The sequence below is a fragment of the Chroicocephalus ridibundus genome, chromosome 2 (assembly GCF_963924245.1).
Source record: "Chroicocephalus ridibundus chromosome 2, bChrRid1.1, whole genome shotgun sequence".
Taxonomy (NCBI): Eukaryota; Metazoa; Chordata; class Aves; order Charadriiformes; family Laridae; genus Chroicocephalus; species Chroicocephalus ridibundus.
Genome location: NC_086285.1, coordinates 6,881,860 through 6,904,381, shown reverse-complemented (window position 1 = coordinate 6,904,381; position 22,522 = coordinate 6,881,860). Strand labels below are relative to the sequence as shown.

Here is a 22,522-nt window from a genome sequence, read left to right as displayed (position 1 = left end):
CCCGTAGGGAGCGCGTTGGTGCTCGCAGTAATTCAAGATACAGACAGCGCTCTTTGACAATTAAAATTGTTCACTGTGAACACAGAGAGATAAAGTTACACGCTAGGTATATATGTCTTCACTATCATGCAGTGACTTAGGAAATCAGTGTCGTAAACCAGTGTAAACCCCAGTAAAGCTGTCAAAAGAGAATTTTAAAGCTGCAGAAAAACAGTTATAAAGGAGGAAGTGCAATAATGCAGCTTCCTTTCAGCACACACAGGGGAAACGGTCTTTAACCAAAAGATCACAGACTCTTTTTTTCCAAGGAGCTATTGCATCTATAACAGCAGTGAGGTTCCTTCCTATAGACATACATTTTTAGAGCGTAGTAGCAGCACAGACAGACTCCCTAGCCATGAAATCATGCTGGCGGCAGCAACCCGAAGGGCGAATCCTTTGGGAGCAGTGTTTCACCTGAGGCTGACAGTTTCCTATAGCAAGGAGGTGGGTTTGAGATGGAATGGGGGCCACTCCTCTCTTTTTCGTGTTCCTTCCCACCAGCCTGAAAGCACATGGTTTCAGACAACCAGCGGGCATCCACTGGACCGCGCTGGAAGCAGACCTGAGCAGCACCATTCAAAGGCAGGTGTTACTCAGCATAGAATCCATTTTTGAATTAACCCCACATCACTACTGAGACGAATTCATAGCAGAGCCCAGGGAACAAGGAGTTCTGCCTGGGAAATGGTGAAAATCCTCCTTGGCCGGTCATAAATCCTAAAACCCATGAGAACAACGGGAACCTCCACTAAATATCTGCCTGCTGCAGCACCCGGCTGCTGGCTCGGGGAGAAGAGGAGACCTCCTTCTCGCTTTGGGCAACAGCACGTGTTTTATGCAGCTAGGGATTTCATCGAATTAACCTGCTTCTGCAAATTAGAGGGGAGGCAGTGGGGAAAAATAAAGGACATCCGAAAGGGAACACCACAGCTGAGTTGAAAGCTCTGGCCACTTATTTAAATAAGCAGTTTCTGCTAATGCAGGCCCCCAGTGCTCTCAAAGAGCTTTTTGTGTGCCCCAGGAACACCTGTCTCTCCATCTCTAATTGTGCTTTTTTAATGAAAAAAGCAGAAGAAAGAGAGCTTGGGTTACTCTGGGTGCCTCTTTTCAATCCAGTCTGGTTTCTCCTGTCCGTTGCTGCCAAGGATAACGGTACCCAGAGAGCAGATCTTCACGGCCCGAGCAGCAGCCCAGCGTCTTGTGTCTTTAAAAGCCAGGGCTGCAGTCTCCAGTCGCTCCCCTTGATTTAAAAAGGAACCAAATTGGGTCCGTACCCCAAACGCAAACGGGAAGAACTACAGGGAAAGGGGAAATTTGCAAATAAATTGAAATACACGGAACTTCTTGTTGCCACTCTGAAATACTGTTGGGTGAAAAGGGCTTGTAATAAGGTTGGTATTCTCTTTAGCATCTACCTTTTCTGAGCAGACGTTTTATTATCGCCTTATTTTTTTTAAAATATCTCTTTACCCTTTCACTCTGACATTGCATTTTCTGCCATACAGATGCCTAACTGTACAACTGCATCTGACCATCCAGAAATTGCACGTTATGAATGAAAGGCATAAAGTTAAAGGAAAGTCTTAAAATTTGGACACGAGGGAGAGACTAAGGTGACCTAAAGCAAATTCCCACCCCTGCTACCTGTTTCCTTGAATCACAACCCTCACGTTCAGGTACAGACTGCGAACTCCTTAGCGCTGCTCTGGAGTTAGTCCGTGGCATGGAGATGAAAGCTCGTTTGCAAACGAGTTAATGAACAGCTTCCCTCACTGTCAGCGGAGTTCATTACCACTTGTGGAGTGCTCTCATGTATTATAATATGATGGGCTACACGAGTGGCTAGATTAATTATAAACAAAAATTATCTCCTGGAAAGCCCAATGCTACTTCATATAACTCGTTTTTAAAAAGGCTTTTACATCATGTCTTTTTCCCCGGGACATTTCCTCTCCTTTTTTTTTTTTTTTTTTTCCCCCCCATCAAACAGTCAAACTAAGGCTGTGAAACTCTGTTATCATTCCATCTTCTCAGCTTGTTTCCTGTTCCTCGTGTCCACGCTTTTCAAGGCCATGTTTCCTTTTCAGAGGGCAGCCTTGTTGCAAACAGCATGTGCCACTCCTGTTGGCTTAAACGCTTTTAAATAAATCATTCCTGCATCCTAATTGCTTCCTGGCGGTTTCCAGCAGAACCTCTTTACGTCTTGCTGTTCTCTTAATCTGTCACCTCCTTTACACCTGCTCAGGCTTTTCTAACAACTCCAGTCAATTCCCAAGGCAGATGGCTGCGAATCAAGAATTAAACCTCGGCTAATTTCTGAGGGCGAGTCGAACGACCTGCCGCTGCGAGCTTACACCCAGCGAGACGGCGAACTGACTTATTGATTTGCAGTTTCCCGCCCCCCCCTCCTTTCCAAATGGATTTTTCAGCCTGTCTCAATTCACTTCTTCACTGCAAACAGACACCCTTTGCCAAACCTGCGGCCCCCGTTTATCATCAGCGCTGGGTAGGGACGACAGAGGGATCGCTGTGATTTTTGGGGACCACACGACACTCCTTGATGAGCCAAACCTTGGCCAAGACCCAAAAGTCTTTCTCCCTGTTGCCCCAGCGGTGGCTGTGCGGGTGCAGCTGCCTTTAAAAGTCTGGTATTTCTACCGGGATTTAGAGCAAAAGAATTTCTTCATCATCAACTACGTTCTGCTTCTCATCCAGACACCATGCAGAGACAGCCTTGATTTCGGGCAGCTGAAGAGGAAAGATATAGATAAAAAGATCTCCAAAACCACCGCACGATTCATCCCAGGGTACCTTCTTGATGCTGAGTGCTGTTGTCAGGAGTAGACGGGAATATGCTTGATTACTATTTATTATTTGAAGATGGCGTTATAACGCCAGGGGTGCGTATAGTGATTATTGAGAGAACATTTCCCTGGGGGCTCAGCCCCATCGACTCTGCTCCATTTCCGTCCCAGACAGTGGGAGTTGAGGTGCTGAGCTGAAGGCATGCTTATTTCTGGGCAGGATTAGGATCAACTCCACTTATATGTGATGTGATGCCAAAAAAAAAGAGAAAAAAGGGAAAAGTCTGTTTGGGCTGTTTCCACAAGGTGCTGTTCTGGATTCGCTCGATTCCCTAAAGCATTTATTTAATCAAATGTTCCAAATCAATATGAAAAAATACCAAGTTGATGTGGGAAATATAACAGTCTTGGCTTGAAAATCATCTGCTTAATTGGATTCTTGAGCCCAAGTCGATCCTGATATTCTATTGACTATGCTAGGATGGAGAGGGACTCTGAAGAATTATAGGTTCCCTGATTTCTGCCAGAAAGTCCTACATACTATGAGTACGAGCCCTCATCTTCATTTGCCTTAGCCCAAACCACCCCAAAGACAGTCATACCAGGGTAGGAGACCAGCACAAAGTCTCTACGCCGGTGGGGCACAGCTTTCACATTTCATCCCAATTCCTTCGACCTCTCCCCCCGCTCCCCAGTAAAGAATCCCTGACCCCTCTGCAAGCTGCACCTCTCCCTTCGCTTCTTCCTTCCCCCTCCTCCTGCCATCAGTCTCTTGGGCAGGTCTGGCCATCCTGGATGGAGCCACAAGGGTGGTGGGAAGATGTTCTGCAATACCTGGGGTTGCAAAGGTCCTCAGGGAGAGGAACTGTTGGACAATCCTCCTCTGTCCTTGCAGAGCATGTGGGACTCTGGGCCGTTAGGTACAGCCTACATCTCTGTCCCAGCCCTGATCCTCCGTGCAAGGGAGAACATCTCTGTATAAGGCATTTGGCTGCTGCACTCACAGCAACGGAAAGGGCCAAGCGAGCTGCATGCGAGAGCTCCAGGGTTTTATTCATTATTTTTTTTTCAAGCATATTCTTCTAAAAAAGGACATTGAAAAGCGCTCCATCTCCAAATAACTTCAAGAAATAAAAATGTGCGGTAAACCTAGTTCAGCACAATCTGAGTTGAGGCGGGTTTTTTGCACCACTTCCCAAAGTTGAAATTCTCCCTCAGTAATTGAAATTCTTCAGTAATTGCAGTAATTCTTCATATGGCAACTGTTTCGCAAGAGGCAGTGAGCTACGCTTATTTCTGGACTTTCCTCCTCACCTTCATTTACGGTCCCTTTTCCTCCGGCTGCAGCGCGCTTTGTCCTGCTGTGCCTTGTCTGACACCGACCTTGTGCTTCCACTTGGCAAAGCCCGGCTGCTCTCCTTTTAGCATCTATGTGGTAACTAACATGAGGTGCAAACCAAGATAAGACAAGACATTTGGATGTTTTTGCATGTGTTACGTTGAGATAAAGCATGGGGAGGCAGAAGGGAGATTTACAGCGTCCGCTGACCTGCTAACACACATTAAAACCACTTATCTCATCTTCATGTGGATTTTTTTTTTTTCACTTATCCTGAATTAGGCAACATGTAGTTAACAACCATTTTTTTCTTTTTTTTTTCTTTTCTTCTTTTTTTTTTTTCTTTTTTTCTTTTTTTTTCCCATAAGCAGGCTCCCTGGCTTCTGGAGAGGGATTCTCTTTTCTCTTAGTTATCTGGGAGGCTTATGCCATCAGCAGAGGCCCAGAAGAATGTGCCCTGAGACATCTTCAAAAATCCCACCTGAGCATTTGCTTGAGGAACTTGAAGAAAACCAGTCAAAAAGCGAGCTCTGAAGTAACAGCACCCTGATGTAACTCATGGATTTTTGATAACTTGCAGACAGCACTAATAAGTTCACTTTTAAGATGCTTCTCCAAGTGACAAGCCATATTATTTTTACTTCGCCTTGGCCGTTTTTTTGCCATTCTGTTCCTGCGTGCTTTTCTGAACAGAAAGTAGATGAAATCCGCATGCTTTTAGGGTAATTTCCCAAGAATACAAATTGGATTTCAGTGCTGTTTGGGAACAAGTCATTACAGCAGATTGTGTAATTACTGGTAAAGCAAACAGAAATCACCTTGTTAATCAGCAGGGAATACAGATGGAAAAAACAATTAAAGTAATCAGAAGCCATCAATATTTACTTCACACAGCAAGTTTTTAATTGTCACTTAAAGACAATCTGAGACAAGGGCATAATTTAATTCAATTCAATTTTTAACTAGGGATAGAAAGAAGACTGTTTTAAATTGTTCATCTCAAATTCAAAGATTATTAGCTGCTTTTTAACTTGTCCGTCAGTGAAGTATCCTAACTAGAAATCTTGGAGCATGTACTTTCCAGGAAACTATCTTGGAAAATGTCCTATCTGTATTTTTTTAAGCATTCAGTGAAAATGATGGTGCATTGAATGACTGAACATCTATGAACTGTTCTCAAACAAGCAAACAGGCAATTGGGCAGCAAGCAGGACATTTGGCAAGCTGCTCAACAGGGAATACAGAGCTCTAGGTACAAACTCAGCAGATCCAGGCAAGCACCAGGACCATGTTACCTTATAACCATTCACAAAAGGTACGGGGGCCAGGGGCACCACGTGTATTATTTTACTTCCATAAAAGCATCTACAAGATCCTGCCTAGAGGACCTGTTGAATAACTCGTTTGAGGTGTCTGGCCTCCAAACCCATTGCTGAGCCTCGCTTGAACTATTTTGCAGGCAGATACACCGCTTAAAGCTGTTGTGAGCCCCTGCCTCCACGGCGGCAGCGCAGCTCTCTGGGAAAGGGGAGGAAAGGAGCAATCTTTGTTTGTGGTGGCTCGGCTGGAGAGAAACTGGTGGCGCATCAGGGCAAAAATTGAGAACTAGAGACGATCTTGCCCTCCCCGCTGCAGGACATAGCGTTAGGGCCCATTGCTGGAGATGGATGAAGGGGAAGGAGGTGGCCAGCATCACTAAAGAAGCAGTTTCTTAAGAAAATAGCGTTCCCCAAGTATCAAATCCTGAAAGATGGGATAATCTTAGAAAGAATTGATGGAGAAACCCTCATCTCCCCTCATCTCTGAAATCAGTAAATGGCAATCAATTTTTATTTTCTTTTTTTAAGCCTGGATTGGGACTAACTTTTGGTCAATTAAATTGAACCCAAAAGCTGCAATGGAGGTGGTGGATTTGTGATAATGGACTTCTGTAGAGAGATGACATTAGTGCCCATTTAAGAGGCTTTCTCTGTGTACGCCACAGGCAATGAAACTTGGCTGTGACTTTTTTCCTGAGCATTCTTACTAATGAGTTAGGGACTTTATATCCCTTTCCAGAGAGCTTTCTCGTGACAGCTTCTGTAGGGTACCCATCTCTCCCCTCTGCCTTCAATGCACGATCAGCGAGAGAAGACGCTGGTGACTGCGACACCTGCAGCCTTTGAATGATGCTAAGCTCCAGATTGATGCCTTTCCCGAACTGACCACTGCAACAGAATAATCCATCCCCTGTCAGCAGAGACTGGGACATAGCTCAGAATTAATTGGCTGAAGCTCAACCTCGATAAGCTCAAGATAATACTTATAGGTCAGAGGAAACAATTGAAAGGAACGTCAAACATGACACCAGCATGCACAACCGGTGGAGTTTATCTGCCCCTTGCTTTAAAACCCAACTGTCTCTGCCTGTCGCAAGACGCGCCTGGTCGAGGGCAGTTTTCATAAATGTTCATTTTGAATGCCACGCGCCTCCATATCAGGCCAAGTTCAAACTCCTTGTTTAATCTGCTTTGTACGAAGAGGTTTTGATGGCACGAATGCTCGGAAAATACCTGTTCTTTGTGAAAATATTTGCCTGTGCATCCTAGCGAAGAGGACGGTGCATAAACACCATTCCCGTTGGCGATACTGATGGCTGCCTACACTTCAGGTACACTATGGTCCCTGCTTTCCCCTCGTTTGAAAAGAGCTGTGAACTGAGTGCCCACCACTCCAATTCATGTGCATGGAGAAGCCATGTTCACCGTGTAGAAGGGGATTACTTTTAGTGGTATGCTTGTTATTCGCAGGGACGAAACATGCACATTAATGCTGTTTGTTCAGTATATCCAAATTTCAGCAGACATCCAAGGCATCTTTCCCAAGTGCTCTAAGTTGAAATGAGCCTGTTTTTTTGTGGTTCAATTACTCATTTCTCCCTTCCTCCCAAAGAAATCTGTTGCAGCGTTGTTGATAGGACTTTATTGTATTGCAATGTACTTAAGAGCACTCTCTTACGGTTTTGCTACACTAGCACACTTCTTTCAGATGCAGAGAAGCCCATTATCAGAGATCATCCTTTAGGGATTCTACATCCAGCAAAAATAGCTCTCCGTTTGTGGATTACTGTGTGTTTTGATGTTCAGGCTTTGCAAGACAGAATTTTCTTTAGTAATCCACAATTGTGAGATGAAGCCTTTGCTGTTCCACAGGCCCAAATCGGTGTCAAAGGTCTTTCACAAGGCAGGGCAAGTACAAAAAATCTAAAAAAAAATAAAGCAGCAGCAATATGCTTATACCCCTCCTGGGTTCACTTGCTATTTAGAAATAGTGAATACTTGTAAATTTTGAGCTGTTTTTATGAATTATTCACAACAGAAAAAGGATTCTGAGTTGCGTTTGTACAATGAGAAAACACAGATGATAGATGGCTTCACATGTCCAATGAAAAATCAACTATCACAGCTTGAATTTTGAATACCGATACCAAACTACTAATGAATAATTTGCAGATCAGGAATTTTTAAGTGAATAATTTTAAACAAATAAATTTGAGAAAATCAGACAAGTGGTTCATCTGCTTCTTTTGGAGCAGCTAATGCGCCCATTCACTCCCTTCTGCAGCTCAGTTGCAGTGATTTGGTTCTCAAAGGACCAAAAAGAAAATGTAAATTGAAGTAAAAAGTGTGCTGTGAAAATGATAGCATGTTACTCTGCCAATTCAGAGTGGCAGGGTGTGTGAGCAATAGGGTAGGAGAAGAGCATCTGTTAAACCCGCTAAAAATATAGTACCAGGTTCTCATAATCTGCATTGGGAAATGACTTTGAAGAAAAGAATGGGGCATGGGGAAAAGCTTTATTCACTGAGAACACTACAGGCAAGGCAATTTCCTAGTGTCAACTATTAACTAAAACAACTCAAGGATGGAGTAACTTTCTGGCTAGCTCAGGAGCCTGCAAAAACATTTAAATGGGGATTAAGATAATAAAAAAGTCTGGGTCAGTAACTCTGGGGTGGATTTGCTGGGGATAAAGGGAGTCCCAGGGGCCCATGGTCCCCTTTCACCCATAGCACTCCTTTACGCCATATGTATATGGCATAATGCCCAGCCCATAATATGGGTTGTGCCCAGCCCACCTATGGCTGCATCTACAATCTGTCATTGTACTCATAAACCCCACAATTAAAAAGCAAACATGTGCGTAAATTTTGGGGTTACACACTGACTTTGCATTCTCGTGTAGTTTCTGTTCCATGGGGCCTTTTCGCCTGGGGGACAGGATTTAGCTTAGTTCCCGTTTTACGCTCTTATCATGCTATCAAGTACATATTTTAACAAGTGGTAACTCATTTCCAACTGTTAATGATGCATCAGGTCTCCAAACTACTTCAGCAAATTCATTGTGCAAACTGCTGTTCCCATCAGGAAGACCCCTACTGATAGTTGTGACAGCATCAAGCCCTCACCCAGCCCTTCTAGTCTTCAGAAGTTCATTAAAACAATAACTCCACTAACAAATTCCTGGAAGCCTATACAATACTTTATGTGAGTCCTACTAGTCCCATTTTACAGGTGGAGAAACTGGGAAAGAAAAGCTGTGTCACTCGACCTGAGCCACAGTAACCAGAGTTTTCAGGGTTGGGCTATAACTTAGGAACTGGTGGTTTCCAATTTTGTGGTTAAATAATTAAACCGGGCCTTCCTCTTCTATTGAAGCTAATTTGTGAAAAATGAGTGCCTTCCCTTTAAGAGGTTTCCAGGCCTGTATGCACAGATGAATTTATGACCTACAATTTATGTAAAGAACTTCCTTTTCATAAATCAATTTATTAAAGTTCTGGAGAAGCTTCCAAAGGCTCTGATCCAGCAGTGCACTTAGACATGTCCATAACTTCAAACAAGTAAATTGTCCCATTGAAGTGCTTTCCTGGACTGGGGCCAAAGAAAGTGCAGCTCTCCCCTGAGTCAAGGTTCAGATGTAAAATGGGGAAAAATAATTTATCAAAAGTTTAATAAGTTACCCAGTCATGGCAGAGCTCTGCCAGCCTTCCACATTAATACCTCAAGCTCATAAGAAATGGCCTCAGGGAGATAATTGCCTCCTTATTGATAGGCTGTGATGAAATGTTAACCCTCATCATGGAGGATGCGGAGCTGCTGGCTTTTCCTGAATTTGGCAGATCCCATGACCAGGCAATCTGAAACTTCAGAGGGGACATGCCTGGTTCTAGCAACACTGCTGGGGCATGAGCTCCCTTTTGTTCAACTATTACTCCCCTTTAAGGATTACCTTCATAGGGGAACCAAGCATTGCGGTATTTCAAGGATTTGGAGTATTTTGTGAGGTTTTTCTAATAGTGAAATCGCTTTGACAAGAGGACTATTCACACCTTCTTCTGGACTCCTTCGGTGGTAAATACTTGGGAGACGGTACTGAACATACTGTTACATGCCCTTGGCAGTCTCGCCGGGAAACTACGCCAAGGACAGCTTCTCTAATCTGCTGAAAGACTTGTGTGTCGAGGTCATGTGCGGAGCAGTCGGAGGTAACCGGACCTTGTGCTAGCTGGGAGTGTGGAACGAGACATTAAATGCTAAAAGAAAAAACGAGCTCCGAGGGACGAGAAGGGAATGTGACTCAAATTAGCAGGGTGACACCTCTGAGTAACGACGCGAAGAGATCTCCTCCGCTCTGGCACGATGATCCATGGGGATGCAGGGTTACATACCAAGTCTCCAGACCTCCTTCAAGGTTCATCTAGGGTTCTTACTCAGAACGAGTGGCAGCTGTCATTTTGCAAACACAAAGCTGCCAGACTTAACAGCCCGTTCCTATGCATTATAAAATCCAACGCAAGAAGCATCGTAGTTCCAAAGTGATACTTACATCTACAATTAGGAAGTCAAGCCAGCACCAGGCATTGGTGAAATACTTCTTGAATCCATAAGCCACCCATTTCAGGAGCATTTCCAAGACAAAGATGTAAGTGAATATTTTGTCAGCGTATTCCAGCATGGTTTTTATGTTTTTTCGATCCTCAAGGTAAATATCTTCAAAAGCCTGGAAGTACAAAAGACTGATTACAAACTTCTGCTAAGCTGTGTTGGAAAGCAGTGGCTCTGCCCTACAAGTCTATAGTACTATTTGTATTGTCTGTGATTTCTGATATATTTTAATTCCACCATCCGAATGAGCCCACGGGCACAAATAGGACTGACCCTAAGCAAACAAAGGTCCGTTCAGCTTTCCCTTATCGTGGACACATGGCTCAGCTGTCTCTGTCTCTCCAGCCTCTACCGGATGTCTACTGAGCAAACATCCTTGGAGTGGAAGAGGAGCTCAAGCACCCTAGATTTGGGAACACGCCTCTGGGAGCAGGGAGCCACCCCAAGCTGCCCAAGGGCTCCTGCTGTCAGTGCCGCTGCTATCCTGGCACCTCAGGTGCCCCAGGCCATAGGATGCCTGTCTTTAGGAGGCAAAATGTGACCCTTACATTCAGTCAAATACTTCTTATTGCTAATGACGACAAATTGGGTTATTAACCTGCTTAAGCCTGTGTTATAGAGTACTGCAGTTCCCTGGCTTCTGTTCAGCCATCACATTTAAGGTAGCTACAACTATCTGCCTCAAGAAATGCTCATTATTATTCCCTTAACAGAACAATTATGTTTTAAAGGTCAAGATATCTATCTACCCATCTCATCTGTCTCTCTAATTAATCTTATACAGGGCATCATCAAAGGACTTTCAGTATCTGTATCAAGTATAAGCAACTTAATAACCCCGTTAAAATATTTAAGATATAAAACAATATGCCTACTAAAACAAAACAAATAAAGTTGTCCCGCAATTTAGCTTTCACTTTAGAATGTATGTCAAATAAAATGCAGGATCCTAGTGGCAGGGTTGCCTATATACGGCCTATATACGGTTTTGGGGTTTCGAGCAGCGGTTACGGTCTGCTTCCCCAGCTGCTCAAGCCACCGTCATTACGAGCTGCTCCCATGTCCCCACCACCTGGATGACCCCAGCTTTGATATATATTGGTCTTGTCCCATCCTGTGACCTGGAGCACTTGGCAGCAAGAAAGCACACCACTGCTTGAGAGGATCTGTGCTCATCTTCTTAATTATCTGCATTTGCATATTTCAAGATCGGTAGCTACTTTCTGAGGAACTTCAAATAGTTAGCAAACACCCAGTGCCCGGAGATACAAGAAGCGTGTTACTTGTCACTCAAGCAGTCACACTGCTCTTTTGCCTGCCAGGGAACAGTAATTAAACTGACAAGAAAGCTTTGGCAGCCTGTGCCAAAGCTTGTCCATTTGTCCCCACACTTTGGGGTGACGTTTTCACTGCAACTCTGTCTCCTATCTTGCCCTCAAAAATGATATTTCAAGGGTGTGAAAGAGCTGTTGGAGAAAGCCACAGAAAACAATACACAGAGAGATTGGAGTTTATCACTTCTTGTAGGGGCTCACTCACTTTGTCAGATGACTTGCTGTACTTTGCAATTACTGCAAAAATAACAACAAACTATTTAAAGCTATTTCCTCCTCTCCCTCCTTTGCTCTCCCTATTTTCTACCAACTTGTCAAAAAGTCTATTGTTTGTTTTGTCTATTAAAAACGCGCTGTGAGTCAGGAAGCAGCTTAATAAGGGATGAAAAATACACTACTCGCATGCCTCAGGTGCGCCGTGCTTCTGCAGGAGACGTGGATATTACCCAAATGACAAAACTCTGGTGCTTTGCATTTTTTTCGTGGTGACAACGGGTGAAATCTTTGCAATATAAAACATCATTAAGGGTTATTTCTTCTGCTTTGTTCCGTGTGTTAAAAAAGAGTTAAGCAGGATACCTGCAGTGTTACCTGCAATTGCTATTAAAACACAGGCTCCCAGTTTGGGTGCTTATGGCTTCAATGGGTCCTTATGGCTTCAATGGGTCCTTATGGCTTAAAGATAGGTTTTTGGATCTTTTGCAGCAAGCTATAGATATATTATGATGGTTTAACTACCACACACAAGTATCTACTGGCTTTTAAACTCCCTTAAGAACTTAGCACGTCCCAGGGATGCAGCCAGATGAACTCAGTTTTTGGAAGAGCTCACCCCAGAATAACAGAAGGGAAAAGTTGTGTATTCCCTCCAACATCTCCAGTCCAAATACTGAAGCACAGGGTTGATATGTGAGAAAATGCAGCATAATTTGCCCTTATACAGAATTGCACTGGCTAAATTGAAAATCGCAAAAAAGTAAATGAATGCACGCAATGAAAATTAAATGAGATTTATATTGCAATGTTCAGTGTCTAAGGCACTTTTAATTACATATGTAAGGATGTGTATTCATCCAAAGTGTATTATAGCAAGTGACATGCCTCCTTTAAAATGTGTTAAGAAATTAACATGCTGATCCTCAAACTGGTACAAAAACTGACAGACTCCATTGATTTCAGCAAAGCAATGGCAATTTTCAGCAGCCTACTATTTACCCAAGTTTTTCACCCTCTTGCTTTTCATAATGAAATAAAATCCACTGGGTGAAATTTCAGCCCATCCCTGGTGGACCCGGAGAACGGTCCATTCCTTTCCTTCTCCATCAACATTTATATATTTTCATCTTCTTGTCTCCCTGCAGAGGCTTTCTTTAAACTACATAAACCCAGTACTTCTGTTTTCCTCTTTTTTTAGGCCACTGATAATTTGCGCTGCTCTCCTCTGGAGTTTCTTCAATTAGCCCATGTCTTTCCCAAAGTGCAATGCCCAGAGCTGAAGCCAGTGCTCCAGCTGAGACCTCCTTGATGCCAACTGGAGTGGAAGAACATGCTTATTTATACAGCCCAGTGGGGTGTTCGGCCTTTGTGCGGGGCTGCGATGTAGTTTACTCGTTTGTCCTGTTTGTTGCCTGTTCTCTCTCCAGCTCTTTTTACTAAACGTGCTACCTTATCAGCCATCCCGCATCATGCCATTCTGCCCATGATTGTGCCTGATGAGGTGAAGCAGGCACCTTTCTGAGATTATGTTCCTTTTACTATTTAAGGCAGATTCATCTGTTTGGCTGAAGTTAATCCTCACCTCCAGAAATACACGGATAACCCGTCCAAACGTGACACTGCCTGCAAATTTGCTATGCGTATTTCTTACTCCGTTAGGGAGGAGAAGATCAGTGACCACCAGACCAAAGCCTGGAGAACACTTGATGTACCCCTTTGCTCTACGCCCAGATGAAAACCTGAGAGAAGTCCCACCAACTTCAGCGACATCCCTGACATGTAATTGAGCAAGATAAATATATGCTGCCATTGCTACAAAGAGCCCCGAGCTGATAATACGGAGAGGATAATCCCAGTACGCAGTGGGATCTCAGGAGGAGAGCATCCCTTGTTGGAGTCCTGGACAATGACCAACCAGCCTCCTTGCACACACACCCTTTTGGATGGAAGCAGGAGCTGTCTGTGCAGGGAACATACAGTGGTTTAAGCTAAGGTGTGTTCAAAACATGACAGGCACCCACCAGCTCCATGTGTAGCACCGATTCACTGCCCCCTGTGTCTTCTATCATAGATCACAGAATCACAGAACATGTTGGGTTGGAAGGGACCTTAAAGATCATCTAGTTCCAACCCCCCTGCCACGGGCAGGGACACCTCCCACTAGACCAGGCTGCTCAAAGCCCCATCCAGCCTGGCCTTGAACACCTCCAGGGATGGGGCATCCACAGCTTCTCTGGGCAACCTGGGCCAGTGTCTCACCACCCTCACAGTAAAAAATTTCTTCCTAATATCCAATCTAAGTCTCCCCTCCTTCAGTTTGAAACCATTACCTCGTGTCCTATCATTACACTCCCTGATAAAGAGTCCCTCCCCATTCTTCCTGTAGGCCCCCTTTAGGTACTGGAAGGGGCTATAAGGTCTCCCTGGAGATTTTGCTTTGCTGGTTAAAAAATGTGCTAAAAAAAAAAAAAGAAAAGAAAAAAAAAGAAACGTGCCATCCAAAAAAGCCATCCCTGGAGCAAAATACAAGCCTCCAGATGGGAACAACCACGGAGCAGTTATGGGATGCTGAAGTAGTAACTCTGGGATACTTCCTCACACACACTTCCTTAAGGATTAGCTTTTCAAAAGATGTGCACATCATAATTTTATGTTATAGCAGAAGACAGTTCCCCCCCACATACGGTAAAGGCAGGATAAATCAGAAAAGCAGAAGACCTGTTTTAGCCCCAAATATGCTTTGCTTTCAGAAGTGAGCAGTAAGAGCTCATAAACTCCTAGAGGGAGCCAACAGGAGAACACCTTCCCTGAGACCCATGTCCACTTTCAACCAGCTAGGCAATCCTGTAACATTTACCAGGGCTCCGCTGCTCAGCAGGATCATGAATATGATGAAAGTTTCAAACCAGTTGTGTTCGACAATTCTGTAGCAGGTTTTCCGCAGCCTCCACCAAATTTTTCCTGGGAATTTTGTGGTGTCCACTGAACAGCATGGGAAGAATCGCACACAAACTGAAAAGGAGCAAAACAAAACCAAAGTAATTGTTAAAAAAGGCCATTTAAAGCTGCAATAAGGAGCTGCAAAACAAGATTTCTTCTAGCAAGAAGCTGCTGCATGGAGTCACCCCTCCCTTGTTTTTCTCACCAACCTCTTCTGCCCTGCCTTCCATTTCTCCCTCTCACTCTTCTATTAAAAAACATTCAAAATCACTTCAAATGTGCCCCAGTGATTCCTCCCAATGATTTTTATGATACAGAATACATTGGCCATGAGTCACCAGTGCCCTAGGTCGATCATGTTGTGTTAGCTGAGCTCAGGCAGCACCCCTGATCAGGACTAATGACTCCTGCAACAGTTTCCACAGCCTTCTGAATGGAGGAGGAATATTTTCTTGGTATTATGGTACCACTAGAATTATTGATTAAAAGTGGCAGTCTGATGAAAGGGAGATGAGGGGAGGAGGTGTTGCAGTGCAGATGGGAACAATGTGCTGCAGAGGTTCAGACTGGAAAAGCAGGAGCAGAATTTGATCTCTTGGACTCTCATGAGCATAAGGAAATCATTAGGATAATGCTTTTGGGAAAGATATTTAGGTGGTTAAATCCCCTTTGATGTCAGCAGAAATTTAGATATCCAGTCTTCGTCCACTGTGGGTTCCCCACTGGTGCTTCAAAGCACTTTCTGACCTTAGTGACAAATGTTTTGTGACAGTTAAATGTTGTGGTGGTCCTGGGGACCACACATGGATTTCTGATAGGCAGAACCATGGCCATTTTTAGTCTTTTTAGCAACATCCATTAGTAATGGACAGATCCATCTCTCCCATTTCAAAACCCACCCTGTGCATTGTCTTGTGTTGAGTAAGAACTTAAAACTGTCTTTTTCCAGGCTGGAATTTCACTCAAATTTCACAACATCTGCTGATGAGAACGACCCTCAGAAACTACTTCATTTTCAATAAGCAATGGTTTTACCCTACATTTAATACATGTGTTGTATAGAAAGAGGGGTAGCTATGGAGCTTTATCAGTCCCATCATGAGAAAAAAATCATGGGCCAGCTGCTCCCATAGCTGAAAGGTGGTCAAGGTTGCTAACTCGTCTTGAAGCACGCAACAGCCTCTCAGAAGTGACAAGGGAGGACATCTCACCATGGTGATGTAATGCAATGTTATTGCAAGTAGAAATAATATTCAGGCAGGGAAGCTGGGGAAGGAAAGAGGGTGAGTGCCAGGGTGACACAGACAGCAGGTGCTGTTAATTCAAGGTGGCGTAACAGAGGTGCTTGGGCTGCATGTGATATGTGAGGAGATCAAGGGCAACTCCCGGGATGCTGGGATTCCCAAGCAGCTGGAAGCGGGGCGCTGCTAGCAGCAGGCTCTGCCAGGAGGACGAGAGCAGCTCAGCCTGCTGTGGTCCTCCTGGCATTTTCTGTAATTTTTCATTAGCCCAGATCCCTGCTATGGAGCAGCAGAACTGTAGGATGTTTCATGAATCGCTCCCAGATCTCCCCTTTCCCTCACGTTTCTGAAATGTTTGGTAGGCGTAGGCTCTTGGATGTGTGAGGTTTTTGGTATGGGACTAACAGGACAGCAAACCATTTATGCAAGGAGCTACCTGTCCTCTAAATGCCTCCGTCACACAGATCCACACCAGTTCCCAGTTTACCACTGCATTCTGGAATTCAGAGAATTCCGGGCTCAGTCGAAATACACTAATTTAATCAAAATATTTGAGAAGAACATAACGCTAGGAGAAGATAGAAGTGTAATAATCAGCCCTCTGCTTCTTTGTAGGTCGGGGACCACTCCAACAAAGGAAAGTTTTATCCCTCTAAGCACGTCAACGCTGAACACCAAAGAATCACGTCAGGGGATAAAACAATATCATGTTAGTCACTACTTTTTGATAAAACCTGTACAGTTCTCAGAGACGGTAATGCATGTTATTTGGGTGTGTTTTAGGAAGTAGGTACGTGGAACAGACTTCAGGCTCCCTGAGCTCAGGTACTCGTATGGCAGCTCTGCCCAGAGACGCCCCTGCAGTACAATCCCACCAGCACGACGTGACAGAGGGGGCTGTTAGTTGCATCTCCCAGCAGGGCTGCCAGAGAACTCCTACGCTCCATCTCACCCCACAACCCCTATGGTCCTCACCAGCTCTTGGGTGTCTGGTCCACGCTCTGTGCTGTTGTGCAGGTAACACAGGCCACCTCACTGTCAACTCAGATTTGGATCGGGAAGACCAAAGGCTTGGATTTAGATCCCTCTTTCGTCACGTGAACAGCCTAATGAGCAGGCTGTTCCCTATGAGAGTGTGGATTTCTTATGTGAAGTTGAAACACCCCTTTGTACCGGAGGTAACCGCTGCTTCTAGCAGAATAAAATTACAAACTTTCCCTAAGCCTACCTTGTTCCTATAAACGATTTCATTTGGAAAAAAACCAGCATTTTTCAGACTTAAAACCTTTGTCCAGAAACTTTCCCCTCTGTTCTCCTAAATTACTTCCTACTTGGCTTTTTAGTTTCTTAGATGATGCTTAGGCTCTGCCAGTAACGGGTATGACATGCTCTGTCATGCTCTCACAGAGCAGAAATGCTCTGTAAGTACTGTTGGAAAAGGTTAGGATCTTCCAGGAAGTGGTCTTCCCCACCGTAAGATAGCTGGATGAGTCATTCCCTGGAGGAGTCTGCCTCTGTCTTTCCACTACACAGGGAACCTGATTTCCTGAGCCCAGGCAGAGCTAAAATTAGGGGATCACCATCAAATTAAATACTAATGAGCAGGGCACCGTGAATTCCAAAGTCACTTCATTTGTGATGGAAAATGCTCAATAAATGGTAAAAACAAGCTATTGCTGATTCAGTCAGCTTCCATCTGATAATCTACAGGTACAGAGAGGTATTTTTAAAGACAGAAAGCCAGCTAGGACTACTAATCTTTTTTTTTTTTTTAATGCTCTTTGATGGCTTTCATGCTATTCCGAGCTGAAAAAAACGGTCCTAGTTACTGACAGTAATACCTTGAAAAATCCAAAATAGCTTCTCAGATGAGTCAGCCCAAAATCACAGCGCTATTAAATCCCATGCTTTTGATTGGGCCCAATTCAGAAATGTTTAGACCAGATTCTGATACAATTACTAATGTCAAGTAGCACTTCCGTGAATAATCATGCCGGCTGCAATTCGGATGAAATGCTATTTTTAACTATTCATATATCAAACAGAAAAAATGAAAACTGAAAGAAAAGAAGAAAACCGAGGGGAAAAAAAGAAAACTGACCACAAACAGGTCTTTTAATGAATCAGTAAAGTTCTATTTCCATTTCAAATTCTCTGATTTCCCTCACTGACTGTTATTTCATGCCTGTGCTTTTCTGAACTCTCTCATAATGCTGGTGGCTTACTGTTCTGGTGACCTTGACCCACGCTTAATGCTGAATTGGAAGCTTCACATACATACCCTACAAAGAAGTTTACCTGACGTTGGTCAGCATTTTAACAGGGTTTTGGTGTTGTGTTTTTTTTTTTCATTTCTGTGAAATCAAAATATCAAACCCATTCCAATGTGTCTAAGGCAGGACCTGGTGAGGGTCTGAGCAGTCATAACTCCAGCTGGCTTCTACACCAAGGCAGGTGGTCAGCAGACCCCAGCTTCAGGTTTTGAAAGCTATTTTATGCACACGAAGATGACTATTCATTAGCACCTTTTAGCACAGTAAGTGTCAGGGCAGGAATAAATGCTTTGGCATTTCTTATAACAGCATTACTCACACTGCCTTGTCTCATAGATTTGTGCTGTCCCCCTGAAATCAATGCTAGTAGGGAACGGGTCATGCAGAAGAAGCTGACCACCTTGTGATTTAGTCGGGACTTAGTTTTGCCACCCTAATTCATGTTGGGCTACATCTTTTTTGAGAGCAAACTGACTCGTTTACACCATGGCCTTTTGAGTAGTAGGTTACTGCTCAACAGAAACACAGAACAGCAGAAAAAGTCCTCCCAAAGGGTTGAGTTATTTGCTGGTAAATCAGTGAAGCTGCCTTAGTGGTCAACTTGTCCAAGAACAAGGTCTGTTTTCAATTCACATTACATATAATTTGTCATGAAACAGAGACCTATTTACCAAGAAACCTCTTCAAATGTATCAGTAAACAATGATATTATTTAGGTTTTGTTCGTTTTTCATAACAAGGGAATTGTTTCCTTCCATCACCGGGGGTGTCCTATAGCGCAATCACAAACTGCAGATTAAAATGTGTCCTGAACGGCAGTTTCCACTGCAGGTGTGACAAAGAAAGCTCTTCCTTAAGCATCTGCCACAATGATAAACAAGTTACCAAAAAAAAAACCCAAACAAAACCCCCCAAAAACCCAGAAAGAGCAGGAGGAACTTAATTTACAATGCATTTTGTGTGAATATTCCTTTGGTTCCACGTTCACATTTTCTAGCCTGGTGCATTACAGTCACGGAGCTGTTAGACCTGATTGCATTACTTTGGTGCACTGGGAAAAAAAAATCTCTTTATAAGTGTGGGAGCTATACTGCAAAAACTTCCTCCTGCGCGCACGACAGCCAAGCCTATTTATTTCAGGCTTATGAGTAAAGACTTTACAAATCCACTGCTTGTTCACACCAACATGTACATTTTAATTTACATGAAATGATTAGATATGTTTTGGCTGGATTGGGCTGCTGATTCTCTTCAGTAAACCAGGAAGACTAATTAATTTCTTTTATACTGTGGTCCAATACGTCTGGTACCTTATGTTCAAACCGCGGTAATTCTATAGTTACTTTTGCACAGGAGTTCCCAATTATTGGGACACTCATTTTTAGAACAAAATGACATTTTGCTTAGCTTTGAACGCTGGTTACAGCATCGCTTGGTTCGACACAGAGAAAATACAGCTTCCTCAGCATGAACTCAAGCAGGCAGGTATTCATAATGCGTTTTTATGTGTGTATATATATATATATATATATATATATGTCAATTTGGATTTCTAATGGCCAGTCTGGCTAGCTGTGTTTGCTCGAGCAAGAAAGCCAGCCTGGCTGTAGTCCCTTCGTAAGACACCAGTATGTCCCCATGCGTGGAGGGAACGTGTTCTTTGCAGACCCTCCTTATTTAACCCCTTTTTCTTCTTCTGGCCCCACTAACCCGCTGGCATGCATGGCTGGGGCTTATACTGTGCAGCTCTAGGGCTAACACAGAAGAGATTTGCCATCGCTGCCGCCAGTTTTCGGGTACCTGAGACACACATGGACATTTGAGTCTCTTCTTGTGTACTACAAGTGGTTGCTGCCAAGAGAGTGTCTGACAAAGCCACAGCCTGCCAGGTGTTTTTACTCTTCCAAGGGCTTTACAAGGGTACACTTCTTGTTTATCTGCTGCTGTTCTCCTCCAAACATATCTTCTCGGAGGTCACTACAAATAACGATGTGACGCCTTGAAGCAAAGGCGCTGGGCAGCCTGGTCCACTACCGATGTCAGCCCTGCTTTAAGCGAGGGGGTGGATGCCTTGAAATCTAGAGGTCCTGTCCAACCCGAATTAATTTAATTCTGTACACGCGATAGGACTGTAAGAATTTTATGATGTCTGAAAACTGGATACAACAAAATACTAACATGCCCTTTCTGATGGAAAACCCCCCGCTGTTATCTCAGATACTATGGCTAGAGGAAAAAAGAAACCTTAAAACTTGTTTTTGTTCTGTAATTTTTTTCCCTAGGAAGACAGTTAACTTGTTTTGTTGGGCTTTGTTTGGTTTTACTCAGCTTTTAAACATCACCTGCTGGAAGTCCCCCATAGCTCAGTTCAGATTTGTTCAGTTTAACGGTCCGTTTGAGCTCCTCTTTGCTTTTTTGTTTTTAAACAGCCGCTAACTGCGGTTGGGGAGGGCATGACGCAGATCCCACCATTAATCAGAGGAACTTCACTTTAGCGCATGGCATTTTCCAGCTGCGATAATTGCTCCTAACGTGATCACGTGAAAAACTGTTTGTGAGCGTCCTCGGTGTCACGAGTTGCGATCAACCATGCGTTGAGCAAGGTAGCTCATTCTTGCACGACCATTAGATGATACTCCTTTGAAACCTTTGCCAGCGGGCTTTGTCCGGGGAATTACGCTTGAGGACTTGGTGAAAACTTTCTCCTATTAGGGTCTGGGAGAGAGGAGCGTGCTGGGGCCAGGGGGCTCTCTTTGGACGACCTTCTGAGAGACACAGAAGAGCATGTCCAAACAGATAGCAATTTTTGTTGCAGAGAACACATACCAATGGAGGTAACAGGACTGGAGTGCTGCGAGGCATCTGGAGGAAAAAATACCCAAATAGCTGGCATTGCCTAGATGTTGCTTTCCCATCAACTGGCAACAAGAACAACCTCTCTTTTTCTATCAGGTTTTTCCCAGCAATACTTTCTAGCTGCCAGAGCTGTGACCCTACCTTGGCTTTACATTTCCTGACCCAAGAATATTCCCCGTTGACCCTAATCAAAGCTATTTTGAGATGATAACGAATTAACAAGTCTCCCCAAGAAAAAACGACCTATGGTTTATCTGGGTCACCCAACTCCGGGAAAACTGTGACCTCAGCAAACTTTCAGCAACTATTTCAAGAACATGCATTATCTTCGTTGCCTTTGTTATCTGAAAAAGGGGGCTGAATCCGGAACATATTTGTTCAGGACACAACCTATGCTGGATGTATTTAGAAATGTCATAGTTTGAATTTAGACAGCTGGTGAGCTAACAAGGTAAGAACTTAACCCTTCCCCCTGCTCTTCCTCTTCGTCTCACTTAATCTCCTTCTTTCACAAGTATTAGCTGGTCATTCTCCCAGATATACCCAATATTGTTGTATCTTTTTATACAAGCCAGTAAAGGCAACACTAGATAAACTTGCCCAGTGCTTGCCCTTCAATAATTCCACTTTAGTAGTGTATAACCTTGTCATACCTTAGCTAACTAGACCAAGCAAGCTTGTTTGCTTGCTTGTTTTTTAACCAGACTGAAATGATAACTGCATGAGGTTTAACTGCAATGGTAAATTTAGGTAAAAATACTGGAAGGCATTTAATAGAAGAAGATTATGGGAAAACACTTTATTTCTCTGCATAAATAAAAACACATGTTGATGTCATTGCAGTAAGAATCATTTAGACTTTCAGTTTATGGCACTTCGACTTGAAATTTTATGACCGAACATTCACGTGTCGAGTTTATGCATTTTTGCCAAATCCATCCACATTTAGCCTACACAGTAGCCTCTGAAAAATCTGCATGGATATGTGCTGCGCAGGAAAACAGAGCAGATATGCTGGGGAGGACGTCACCTGCAGCTGCATCCCCAGTGCCCCTGGACATCCTGCACTGGGCCAAGGGCTGGGAGCGGGTTCCCCTTCAATTCCCATTCAGAGCTCAAGGCTGAGCTGGCCATACACTGGGAGAAGAGGAAAACACCCTGAATTGAACAGGGACTGGTGAGGAACTGGGTGAGATGAGGAATAAAAGGCAAAAGGCAGGAGCAGGGATGCTCAGGGGGAATGAAGCAGGAGCCAGCAGGGTAGATGTAACCCAGGGCAAGGTTGGGGTTCAGCCTGCAGCACCTTCATTTCGACATTTCTCTGCTGCCAGGGTGATGTGTGGGCTTCAAAACTGGCTTAATGCTTCCAGTGGTCCATCTAGAAGAGCATTGCTCGCTACCCTGCATCCCATTGACAGCAGTGGAGAAGATCTGACAAACTGGGTTGGTGCTGACGTGGTCCTGCACGATGGAGTTTCAGGCAGTTTTGCTTATTTTAAGACAGAGCAAATTACAGTGCTACTGCTCTGGGGCTGAATCGGGGCTGTGCA

At 43.9% G+C, this 22,522-nt stretch overlaps 1 protein-coding gene across 4 annotated transcripts in view; it reads right to left on the bottom strand.

The window, feature by feature from the left end:
* Positions 1-22,522, bottom strand: part of LOC134511030 (sodium channel protein type 5 subunit alpha-like) — a 222,399-nt gene that overhangs the window by 28,759 nt on the left and 171,118 nt on the right. For all 4 annotated transcript variants that reach the window (XM_063324350.1, XM_063324347.1, XM_063324349.1 and 1 more), the window contains 2 exons: positions 14,520-14,674; positions 10,054-10,227 (listed from right to left, as the gene is read on the bottom strand). In XM_063324350.1, coding sequence (XP_063180420.1) covers positions 10,054-10,227; positions 14,520-14,674 — 329 coding nt within the window. The remainder of the gene's footprint in view (positions 1-10,053; positions 10,228-14,519; positions 14,675-22,522) is intronic.